Source organism: Hyperolius riggenbachi, chromosome 4 (genome assembly GCF_040937935.1).
Source record: "Hyperolius riggenbachi isolate aHypRig1 chromosome 4, aHypRig1.pri, whole genome shotgun sequence".
In the NCBI taxonomy this organism is placed as follows: Eukaryota; Metazoa; Chordata; class Amphibia; order Anura; family Hyperoliidae; genus Hyperolius; species Hyperolius riggenbachi.
The window spans coordinates 129,194,920-129,207,983 of record NC_090649.1 but is presented as its reverse complement, the minus strand read 5'-3'; the positions used below and the strand labels follow the sequence as shown (position 1 = coordinate 129,207,983).

Below are 13,064 nucleotides of genomic sequence, written 5' to 3'. Positions count from 1 at the left end.
CTAAATACAAACAGGGTGCATTTCTCTATGCTTCTAATCTGTGCAAGAGTTCAGGTCCACTTTAATTGGAGTTACTTTGAAGAAAGTCATTGATGACCTTAACCAGGTTTGTCAGCTATCTACAAATCAGTGGACAGTCTAAAAAAAAGCCTACCTGCTCCCCTGTCCACAAAATCTGTTAAGGACCTGGGGGATTCTACTGTATGAAAAAGGCTTCTGCCATTTACACTGCATACATTGCATGCACTGTGATCTTTTCTCACACACTCCTACTTCATTCCTGGCACCAAGGAGAAAGGAAGGATTTGCCTGCACCAAGGCTTCCGCCAGTCAGCAGAGTTGGTGAGCTGGCCGCCATTTTCCTGTTAGTTGTAGTAGTATAACCATGCTTCTCTCAGAGGCTCTCTCACACCTCTCCTAACTGTATATCTCCGCATTGGCTCAAACACCTTCCTATGTTTCAGTCTCTCTACACCTTCTGTAGACTCAGTCTTCGGTTGATGGTCTTCCGCTTGGCTGTCTTTATCTTTCATTCCTTTTGCTTCCATCTGCTTTCCTTTGGTCTGTCTCTAACTTTGCTCTGACATGATTTCATATATCTTTCATGTTCATCTTCTTTATCTTTTCTCTGGATTTCTCTATTTGCTGTCTTCTCACATATCCCCATCTCTTTCCCTCTTTTGCTCCACTTGGAGGTCTGTCTCCCTCATACTTCGATTTCATGTAGTGGGCTGCAGTTTTATATGGGACGAGGAATGTACAATAATGAGGCCACACTCACACATGGTCATTTACACACATGTATACAGTCATTCACCAATATTCCCATTTCTCAACAGGGATAAGAGTCCCAAGTAAGCCTTGAAGATCAGGAGCAGTAAGTAGCTTGAGCATTGTGTATTCATTCATTTCATTTCCTGCCATTGATGAATGGACAGGTTCTGCCCAGAAGGGACCTCACTGTATGCTTTATATAAGATCCTATTTTATTGTCAGTTAGGTAAGAATGTTTTTCTTGGAAAGAAATCATCATCCTACATAACCTATATCCAGCCGTTTACCTAGGCATTATGCATTCTGACTCAATGATGCCATCGTTATTACGTTTACGTGGTTAAAAATGTACGGTATTTATATAAAAGGAACTAGTTTTTCCTTGTATGAAGAGTCAGCTGTAGAGCTGGCACACCATCAGTGAGTTATGTAGGATGCATGACAAGTAATTAGGCAAATCACCGTGCTTACAATAAGTCCAAGTATTGTCAGCACACCAACGTTCAGAAAAGTGTACCTTTATTGGTAGGTGTGCTTTATCAAAGTTAGCGTGACAATACTTGGACATAGTTTTTCCTTCTGTTTCAGTACATTAGTTTTTCCTTCTGTTTCAGTACTAGAGGTACACAAAAACCGGTTAGAGCTGGATGTAGTATATGCTGATAGAAATCTGCCAGAACCTATCTTGGTAGACATTTTTGTTGGTATAATCACTGGACCAGCCAGAAGATTTAAGCTTCATTCATACTGAAAGATAAGTAAAATAAAAATTGGGTAATGCCCTTCCACCACCCATCAGACTTGCTCACTCTTTCAACACATTCAAGCAAGCCCTCAAAACCCACCTCTTTATGATGGCCTACCCACCTTGTACCACACAGTAACTCTCTAAGGAATATTTAACAGCCCCCACTAGTGTTTCCACCCCTCCCTTTAGATTGTAAGCCTCTGGCAGGGTCCTCTACTCCCTAGTGTAATCTACAGGATCATGTGCTCCTGTCCTATGACAGCCTGTACTTGTATTACTGGGCCTACCTAACCAGCCCATATTGCATGATCATGTATTTTGTACAATTTGTATGTATAACTTTGTTCTATGTGTATAACCCTATGTATGTCATCCTTGTATCATTGTATATATTTATTGTCCAGCGCTGCGTAATATGTTGGCGCTTTATAAATACAATAAATAATAATAACATATATATTGTTGTACACTAGTTACACATGCAAATTTCAATTCCAACCAAGTAGGGATGGTCAATGAGATGAAAATTGTTACAAGATCATACAGATTTATTTTTTTTTACGCAAATGTATGCAGTTTGAAAACCAATCAACCAAATACTACCTTGCTGTGATTAGAGTGGTCCATTTTCAAGCTGCATATACTGTATTTGCATACAAAATTTGCATAATCCTGTATTAAGTCTGAACAATTTCTCACGGACCATCCCTAATGCTGAGAGGCCAACTGACAATGAAGCAAAACATAATTCCCTTTGCACTGTGAAAATCTTCTCATTTCATTTCTGTATTTTGTAAAATGTTAATAAAAATTTTGAAATACAAAGCAAACCTTTAAAGTCGCATTGCACTGATTTTTGAAAAATACACAATAGCTTCCCCAACCCAGATGTAAACTAGTGGCTGGTAAAATAGAAGATTGTAAATAGCCTTTTTAGAATTCTAAAATTTTAGTTGGGAAATCTACAGAGCTGCTCCTGAATTCCAAACCAGTAGACAAGGTCCCAACTATATAACCGTCTAGGACATACCCCCAACCATTGAGCACTGCATAGCTAACCTGAACCATGGACTCCTCCCACCGCACCAGAAGCATACCAGTGCAGTAAGCTTCCTCACGGTTACGCCAAAATTCTTCACTTTAGTGTACAGAACAGCTCCAAATGTTCATTTTTACATCCCAATTTCATTCTGCAGTATTTCATTAATGTAGACTGGACAGTTCACAGCTAGAAGCATGTTTACAGCCCTAACACAACCAGAGTTGCGGTCAGTCAACTGAATATAGACAAAGGAAAGGGTAAGCTTTGCTAGGAATGTTTGCCAAAAACTTAGCGGTAAATATAGATGTCCCTGAGGGATAGACTTTAAATTTTACTGCAAAAAGAAAGTGGAGATCCTCTTTGATATGTTATTTTATTAAACTTGTCTGCAAATGTTCATTTGGCCAAGGCAGTTTGTATTTTATGCTAATTGATTCTTAAGGCTTATGTTAGATTTTATATATCAACTTGTTGGTCTTCCTTAATAGTCTTGTATTGTTTTACAGACAACAAAGCATTTGCCACCACTTGGGGAATGATTTAAGTGTGACACCCACACAAGATACTGCTGAGCTGGTCTCTTCCCCTTTCTCAACTTCACAGGACCAGGCCACCTCTGTAAATGTGCAAAAGGCACAGCTAGCACTGGCCCCGTGACCTGGAGAGATATCTTCTGGGTGGGAATCCTTTCTCTCTTCAGCCAAAGATCTGACCGCCACTCCTGACTAAAGACCTGGAGACAACTGTTCTATCTCATCTGTCAGACAGACAGAGTGCAGGATTGCTGACTCTGCTACCCATCTGGAAGGAATCATTCAGAGCATTCACAGTTCACCATCAGGAGCTCATCACACAATCAGCAGAAAATGTCTCCCAAGAGGCCGGCCCAGAGCTGGCACTGCATCCCGTAGCACGAGGTTCCCTCTAGCCCTGGCTGTACAGAGACCAGCAATCCAATGCTATTTATCTGAACTGGAAATCTAGAGAGGCCAGCCTCTCTACACCGATGACCAGAGGACCGCGTTTCTGCTGCTCGAGTTGTCTTCACATCTCTATGTAGAGCTAGAAACTGCTCATTTGTTTTATAGCTTAGGGACTGATAGGAAACATGAAGAAAAGACTGACAACTCATAACAAGAAGCTCATCCTTGCAACTCTTTCAAACCATAATAGTTTTTATAGACTCAAAAACCTTTTTTTTGTGTGGGATTATACCATATAAGTATGGAACGTAAGCGTTGTTCTTGGTGTCTGGCTCAATGTTAGGAAAGCCATCCCACATGCAAAGTAGCAGCAGCAGCAAGTTATTAATGTGGTGCAGACAATGTTTTATCTCTCAGCAGCGAGTGAGGAGCAGCCTCCAGGTGAGGTAACGACTATATCCGAAGCTACGCCGAAGAGGATTGGGCTTTAACAGTGTGTTAGGTTTCACCTTCAGATCAGGCACTTTGGGTTTTGTAATAAAACACTTTATAAAAAAAAACAGCTTTACTTCATGATTGTCAACACAAACCAAAATAGAGCTATAAATCTATGCATACTGAATGCATAGAGCATGTAAGCAATTGCGTCTCCAATGGGCTATAAAAACCACTATTGAATATGAGAAAAGAAGCCCAGTATGAAGACCATAATAATATAGGATCATGACTCATATCTCAAAACAATGAAAAACTTTATTGGGGGACTTATCCAAATGACACAACAAATAATTAAAACATGTTAAAACCTCAGTCCTAATCCTAAGATAATAGGAAATCTTTATAGCAGCATAAAGTGACACAGTGTCTAATATAAACAATAAATATTGCGCCCAAATTAATATGTGCACTCATACATCATGAATGGCTACCACATGCATCCATGTATATCAATACATGTGAATACAAAAATCTATATAACAATAACAACACTCAAAATACAAAATGTTATAAATATTGAGGGGTGGATAACATACACCAGTAAAATTGAATCTAGTGTGCAAAAAAAGGTGCTATAAAGTGCAACAGCTGCTAGTGATAACACATATGGAGATCGTGCAAAGATTGGTACAAAAAGGTTTAACAGCGCATACAAACAAGGCCTCCATAGAAGCAGCCGCACGCTGCGAACGCGCAAGGCGCTCCCCCCCCCCCCCTTCCCCGGTCTCCCTACATGCAGCTTCTCACCACTATTGGTAAGCACTAGCACTTTTGTTTGTATGCGCTGTTAAACCTTTTTGTACCAATCTTTGCACGATCTCCATATGTGTTATCACTAGCAGCTGTTGCACTTTATAGCACCTTTTTTTGCACACTAGATTCAATTTTACTGGTGTATGTTATCCACCCCTCAATATTTATAACGTTTTGTATTTTGAGTGTTGTTATTGTTATATAGATTTTTGTATTCACATGTATTGATATACATGGATGCATGTGGTAGCCATTCATGATGTATGAGTGCACATATTAATTTGGGCGCAATATTTATTGTTTATATTAGACACTGTGTCACTTTATGCTGCTATAGAGATTTCCTATTATCTTAGGATTATTACTTCATGATTGTGTCAAGGAATGCATATAGTTGGCTACAAGTGTATTAAATGTTTTACAAATTTACTGAAGATGCATTCTACACATCAAATACATATACCGTTTATTGTACTGTAAATAAGGGCTTCCCCACTCTGTCCTCAAGTACCACCAACCGAACTTGCAGAAAACCACAACCATTCACATGCGAGGTACCAAATTGATCCAGTTCTGTAGAATGCCTGAAGAAAAAAACATTTTGAAAGCTTGCAATAAACAATGCACAGTCATTAACCCTTTCGGGACCGGCTGCCTAACCCCCCTTAACCACGTAAGGACCGCAGTATTAAACCCCCTAAAGACCTAAAGACCAGGCCTTTTTATTGTTAATTGGCCACTGCAGTTTTAAGGCCAAGCTGCAGGGCCGCACAACACAGCACAAAAGTGATTCCCCCCCCCCTTTTCTCCCCACCAACAGATCTCTCTGTAGCGCTGTACTAACTGTAAAGCCTGGCAATCGCCCCCCCCCCCCCCGAGCAGGACATACGCACGCAGCCTGCGCGCAGTCTCCTGCAAAATGCAGCCCCAGGTCTTGATGCCAATTGGCGTTGGGTGGTCCTGAGGCACTTTTGCATGGGAGGGGCACGCGTTTGGGGGGGGTCAGGCAGCCGGATCCCGTGTGTGGTTTGCTGGGCCAGATGTCCCCCCTTTTGCCAGCAGCCTTCACTTACGTCCCAGGCTCCAGCGATGAGCCGCAGTGGACACCTCCGCTCTCGCCGACATCCCCGCTCGTACTGCCGCTAAGTCCTCCCTCCCCCCGCCAGCCAATCCCTGTGATCAGCTGTCATAGGCAGCCGATCACCTCTGTGGCTCAGGAGAGGACAGCCGTGCTAGATCGCAGCGCTGTACCAGTAATTAGACGGCGATTACGCCATCTAACAGTCTCCCGAGTGGTAATCGCCGCTTGGAGACGGAAGCTCTGCTCCGCCCACCAAGCAGAAGATGCACGCACACCCTGTGCGTGATCTCCTGCAAAACAGAGCCCCAGGACTTAGGCGGTCCTGGGGCTGCCGCTGCGGCCACGTTTATCGGCGTGACGCGGTCAGCTAGAAGTTAAAATGTGTTTAGAATAAAATTCTTAGCATAATGTACCTCCCAAAGAACGAGCCGGCGCCACCATAGACAGCGCACTGTGAGTAACTTCAGCGCCGTCAGAAAACGGAACTAAAGTTGCTCTTAAAACACTATAATTTGGCTTCCAGCAATAGCTGGAAGCCGAATTATATCATTCCCCACTATCGACGTGGAGGGGGAATAGTATTTATGCCGCCAGGAACTTGTGCAGCAGCAGGATAAGCCATATACCGGCTATGTCCTGCGCCATAGTCTCCCGGTGCCCAATTCATATGTACGCAAGGTACCTCCCAAAGAAAGCCTAATTGGTGGCGGAAAAAACAAGATATAGATCATGTCGTTGTGATTAACCACCTTAGCGGTATGGACGAGCTCAGCTCGTCCATTACCGCCAGAGGGTGCCGCTCAGACCCTGCTGGGCCGATTTTGATAAAATAAAAAGCAGCACACGCAGCCGGCACTTTGCCAGCCGCGTGTGCTACCTGATCGCCGCCGCTCTGCGGCGATCCGCCGCGTGCAGCGGCGAAAGAGGGTCCCCCCAGCCGCCCGAGCCCTGCGCAGCTGGAACAAATAGTTCCGGCCAGCGCTAAGGGCTGGATCGGAGGCGGCTGACATCCATGACGTCACTCCGCTCGTCGCCATGGTGACGAGGAAAGCCAAACAAGGAAGGCTGCTCACTGCAGCCTTCCTTGTTACTTCTGATTGCCGGAGGCGATCAGAAGAACGCATTCGGAGCACCCTCTAGTGGGCTTTCATGCAGCCAACTTTCAGTTGGCTGCATGAAATAGTTTTTTTTTAATTAAAAAAAAACCCTCCCGCAGCCGCCCTGGCGATCTCAATAGAACGCCAGGGTGGTTAAGTTATTGGCGAAAGAATGAGAGGAGCGCTGACAGGTGAAAATTGCTCTGGTCCTAAAGGGTAAAATCCCCTCAGTGGTCAAGTGGCTAAATGGCGTTTTATGACAAGTTGTGAAAATATCACCTAGGAGAAAACTTAGGTGAAAAAGGGAATTGCATACGGGCCACAGGGGCCATATGCAATTCACTTTTTCTCCTAGGTGATATTTTTAACACCTTATCAATAAAATGCCTTTTCAGTTTTTGAGATCAACCAGTGTTTTCTGAAGCAATTTCAAGGAATGCGTTTTATGTCCCTGCAGTCTTTTGAATTACATTTCTCTGAAAATGATGCCAGAAGTGCAGCTGGGATTTCAGCAAATCGCAATTGCTTCTGTGGAATCACCGCCATAGGCTTGTATTGTAACATCGCTATTAGAATAACAGGCGATTCCTATGAAGAAACAGAAAGTGCTGGAAATGCTGCTGAACACTGGCAAGCGGATCACAAGCGCTGCTTTTGCAATTGTGAAACCTGCTTTTTCTACTCGCTGCCATTGCACTGTGAGCCGTCAAGAATAAAACCCGACTGTACCAAAAATCGTGCAGGCATACAATTGCATTTCTGTAATAAGAAAAAAAAATTGGGCAAAAACAAATTGCGCTGATGAAAATGGAGCATTGCAATTTACATTGCATTTAAGCAATTCTGAAAACCACTGCGCCTGCGTTGCCGTGTCCTCAATCCCGCTGATGTAACCAGGAGCGTACTGCGCAGACACAGACCATACTGGGCTTGTGCTATACACTCCTGGTGACATCAGCGGGATAGAGGACACGGCAACGCAGGCGCAGTGCTTTTCAGACTTTAAAGTCTGAAATTCCAGAAGTGAACCGGAGGCGGGGCCGGAGCATCGGTGAGTGGCTGCGTGGGCACAGGATGCCTGCGGGGGACCATTAGAAGCCCCGGGTAAGTTCAACTCATTTTCCCCCGACCCCCCTAAAGTATTCCTTTAAGTTGTCCTTTTAAAAACCGGTCAAGCTACGGCAAGTCTATCCTGATAGGTTTTCAGGAAATGCATCGATTCAAACAGAGATACTATTGATAGATAAAAAGAACAACAGTGACAAATGAAAAACAATCTATTTATTCTTATGCTTATGCGTTTGGTCATTTGGAATATTCTGCTCATCAATTTCATCATCAGAGTCATCCTCTCCCTCTGATTGTCCATCTTCCTCTTCAGTTGACTCATCCTGCTCATCTTCCGCATCTTCTGCATTCTCCTGCTCCTCACGCGCTAGAATCTTGCAAAAAACACTGAACTCTATTGGTGAGGAGTGTGCAATGTGTGACAAGAAGTCCCCTTCAGACAGCTGCATAACCTCCTTGAGCTTGGGGTTGGTGGGAGGACACAGACCTTTCTTGTTAGGTGGCTGGAATTTACCGAGACGTTCCAGGAACTCGTGCCGAACTCTAATCTCATGTAGTGGACTTTGGAAAATTCCAGAAGAAATCATGTCTACATGTTTTCCACCCATTCGAAAATATACATACTAGAAAATAAAGGAAAGTAACGTCAAAGTAAAATATATACATTTACATATTTACACGACCTAGGCCTCAGGTACCTGAAGGATTTATTGCAACTGTGTCACACCTCCACACAACCTCAGATCAAAAGGATCCAATAATTTGACCGCTCCCAGAGTCCAACTAAAATCCTTTGTAGCCAGAGATTTCTGTCATGTTGCCCCTACCCTTTGGAATGCCTTGCTAAACCTAACCAAGACAGCTCCAGCCCTGGACACGTTTAAATCAAAACTGAAAAAGCCACCCGTTTAGTGTTGCATTTATGATGAAATAAGTTTCTCCCCTGTACACATCACTAGTGTAGTGATCACTGTAGTGATCTGAGACAAGCCTATGCACTTTGGGTTCTCAGGGAGAAAAGTGCTTTACAAATGTTTCATTGTTGTGGTGTTTCACCAAAAATAAGAGAGGGTCTTATATTATTTTTTAGCTACAAAAGATGTGTTGGGGCTTATTTTTAGGGGATGGTTTATTTTTCCATGTACAACAACCTACATTTATTCTTGAACGCCCCAAAAATCAACATTTATTCAATCATAGTCATGCCCTCACATTCTGGATCATCATCATAACTCTCCCGATCCTGAATAATTCATGATCCATTTACAACCATCTATATTTACAGAGGGCGTGGCACTTGCCAAACTTTATCATTTTGGATCTGGTGAAGGGCCCATCTGTCCTGCTGCATTCAATTGGTTTTACCTTTCCTGGAAACTATGTACCGTATATACTCGCTTGCAAGCCGAATTTTTGACCCCCCAAAAGTGGGCCAAAAGTTGGGGGGTCGGCTTGCTTGCGAGACACGTTGGTCGCAGCCGCCGTGGAGCGAGGTGCTGTGATCTATTTACATGCCCGGGAGACGGAGAGGGGACTATTGGAAGCCGGCAGCCGCAGAGTAAGCTAATAGCAGCGGGGGGACGGGGGTTGCTTGAGGCGGGTGGCACTATACTAGCTATGGGGGGCACTATACTAGCTATACTGGGCACTATACTAGCTATGGGGGGCACTATACTAGCTATACTGGGCACTAAACTAGCTATGGGGGGCACTATACTAGCTATACTGGGGCACTATACTAGCTATACTGGGGCACTATACTGGCTATACTTGGGCACTATACTGGCTATACTGAGCACTATACTAGCTATACTGAGCACTATACTAGCTATACTGGGAAATATACTAGCTATACTGGGGCACTATACTAGCTATACTGGGCACTATATTAGCTATACTGGGCACTTCACTAGCTATACTGGGCACTACCTACCCATACTGAGCACTATACTAACTATACTGGGACACACTGGGGGGGGGGGAGGGGGATCACACGGCCAGCATTTCCTACCCCCGGCTTATATGAGGGTCAATCATTTTTTCTTGGTTTTTCAGGAAAAAGTTGGGGGGTCGGCTTATATGCGGGTCGGCTTGCTTGCGAGTATATACGGTAAATTGACTTTTCTATGAACTGTAACTAGGGCTTAGTTTTGAGTGGGGCTCATAGTTACATAGTTACATAGTTATTTTGGTTGAAAAAAGACATACGTCCATCGAGTTCAAACAGTATAAAGTACAACACCAGCCTGCTCCCTCACATATCCCTGTTGATCCAGAGGAAGGCGAAAAAACCCTTACAAGGCATGGTCCAATTAGCCCCTAAAGGGAAAAATTCCTTCCCGACTCCAGATGGCAATCAGATAAAATCCCTGGATCAACATCATTAGGCATTACCTAGTAATTGTAGCCATGGATGTCTTTCAACGCAAGGAAAGCATCTAAGCCCCCTTTAAATGCAGGTATAGAGTTTGCCATAACGACTTCCTGTGGCAATGCATTCCACATCTTAATCACTCTTACCGTAAAGAACCCTTTCCTAAATAAATGGTTAAAACGTTTTTCCTCCATGCGCAGATCATGTCCTCTAGTCCTTTGAGAAGGCCTAGGGACAAAAAGCTCATCCGCCAAGGTATTATATTGCCCTCTGATGTATTTATACATGTTAATTAGATCCCCTCTAAGGCGTCTTTTCTCTAGACTAAATAAACCCAGTTTATCTAACCTTTCTCGATAAGTGAGACCTTCCATCCCACGCATCAATTTTGTTGCTCGTCTCTGCACCTGCTCTAAAACTGCAATATCTTTTTTGTAATGTGGTGCCCAGAACTGAATTCCATATTCCAGATGTGGCCTTACTAGAGAGTTAAACAGGGGCAATATTATGCTAGCATCTCGAGTTTTTATTTCCCTTTTAATGCATCCCAAAATTTTGTTAGCTTTAGCTGCAGCTGCTTGGCATTGAGTACGATTATTTAACTTGTTGTCAATGAGTACTCCTAAGTCCTTCTCCAAGTTTGATGTCCCCAACTGTATCCCATTTATTTTGTATGGTGCTAGACCATTAGTACGTCCAAAATGCATGACCTTACATTTGTCAACATTGAATTTCATCTGCCATGTATGTGCCCATATAGCCATCCTATCCAGATCCTGTTGCAATATGACACTATCTTCCTGAGAGTTGATGATTCTGCACAATTTTGTATCATCTGCAAAAATAGCAACATTGCTCACTACTGCATCTACTAGGTCATTAATAAATAAATTGAAGAGCACTGGACCCAAAACAGACCCCTGTGGGACCCCACTGCTAACAGTCTCCCATTTTGAGTAGGATCCATTGACCACAACTCTTTGTTTTCTGTCCATTAGCCAGTTCCCTATCCATGAAAGACTCTTCCCCAGTCCTTGCATCCTCAACTTTTGCACCAGACTTTTGTGGGGAACAGTGTCGAAGGCCTTTGCAAAGTCCAAGTATATCACATCTACAGCATTCCCAATATCCATATTAGCATTCACTACCTCATAAAAGCTGAGCATGTTAGTCAAACAGGACCTGTCTTTAGTAAACCCATGTTGATGCTGAGAAATAAGATTATTTTCTACTATGAAGTCATGTATAGTATCTCTTAGTAACCCCTCAAATAGTTTGCATACAACTGATGTTAAACTTACAGGTCTATAATTTCCTGGATCAGATTTTTTGCCCTTCTTAAATAATGGGAAAACGTGGGCTGTACGCCAATCCACTGGGACTCTGCCAGTTGCAAGAGAGTCACAAAAGATAAGATAAAGGGGTTTATCTATAACTGAACTTAATTCCCTTAGGACCCGAGGATGCATGCCATCCGGGCCAGGTGCCTTGTCTATTTTTAATTTATTTAGTCTTGCCTTCACTTCTTCCTGCGTTAAGTATTTAATATTACAGTTAGAAGATTGAGACTCTTCTGCCTCTATAGTTTGCAACAGTGCTGTTTCTTTTGTGAAGACAGAAGCAAAGAAAGCATTTAATAACTCTGCCTTACCTTGGTCATCCACCATTGAGTTCCCATCCTCATCCTTTAGGAGTCCTATACAGTCAACCTTTCTTTTTTTAGAGTTAATGTACTTGTAAAAAACTTTTTTGGGTTAGATTTGATATCCTTAGCGATTTGTTTTTCAGCTTCAATCTTTGCCTGCCTAATTTCTTTTTTACAATTTTTATTGCACTCCTTATAATTGCTTAGTGCAGCCTCGGTCCCCTCCTGTTTTAAGACCTTATAGGCATTCTTTTTCCTCTTCATTTTATCTTTAACCTTTCTATTCATCCATAGAGGCCTTTTTTTATTCCTAGACATTTTGTTTCCATATGGGATATACATACTACAGTATTGATTGAGTATAAGTTTAAAAGCTTGCCATTTCCCTTCAGTGTCTTCCCCTTGTAGTACATTATCCCAGTACACCAAACTTAGTGCCTGCCTAATTTGAGTGAACTTTGCTTTTCTAAAATTCATAGTTTTAGTGGTCCCGCTGCCCCGTGGCCTATCAGTCACCAGATCAAACGTTATGTTGTGATCACTATTTCCCAAATGTTCTTGAACCTGCACATTTGATACATTATCTGGTCTATTAGAAATGATCAGATCCAGTAACGCATGCCCCCTAGTTGGTTCAGTTACCATTTGAGTCAAGTAATTGTCCTGTAGTGCTGCCAGAAATCTGCTGCTTTTACCAGAATGGGTAGCCTCAATACTCCAGTCAATGTCTGGAAAGTTGAAGTCGCCCATAATTATGACCTCATTTTTACCTGCAGCTTTTTCAATCTGCTGTAGTAATCGCAGTTCTGCAGCTTCATTAATAAGAGGTGGCCTGTAGCATACCCCAATAAGCAATTGGCAACTTTTATTTCCACCATGAATATTTACCCAAACGGACTCCACATCTTCGCAATCTTCCTCCATCTCATCGTTGAGGACAGCTGTAAGAGAATTCTTAACAAAGAGACAAACCCCTCCACCTTTTTTCCCTGTTCTATCCCTCCTAAACACATTGTATCCTTTTAAATTAGCTATCCAGTCATGGCTTTCATCCATCCATG

At 42.8% G+C, this 13,064-nt stretch overlaps 2 protein-coding genes across 12 annotated transcripts in view; one reads left to right on the top strand and one right to left on the bottom strand.

Annotated features, from left to right (window-relative positions):
• Window positions 1-4,049, top strand: part of SNED1 (sushi, nidogen and EGF like domains 1) — a 222,570-nt gene extending 218,521 nt beyond the window's left edge. For all 11 annotated transcript variants that reach the window (XM_068280636.1, XM_068280643.1, XM_068280641.1 and 8 more), the window contains 2 exons: window positions 840-877; window positions 3,071-4,049. In XM_068280636.1, the coding sequence (XP_068136737.1) occupies window positions 840-865 (26 nt within the window). In that variant the 3' untranslated portion in view covers window positions 866-877; window positions 3,071-4,049. The remainder of the gene's footprint in view (window positions 1-839; window positions 878-3,070) is intronic.
• Window positions 4,050-8,175: 4,126 nt separating this feature from the next.
• MTERF4 (mitochondrial transcription termination factor 4) overlaps window positions 8,176-13,064 on the bottom strand; it is a 35,339-nt gene continuing 30,450 nt past the window's right edge. The window contains exon 4 of the mRNA XM_068280632.1: window positions 8,176-8,607. Coding sequence (XP_068136733.1) covers window positions 8,194-8,607 — 414 coding nt within the window. The 3' untranslated portion in view covers window positions 8,176-8,193. The remainder of the gene's footprint in view (window positions 8,608-13,064) is intronic.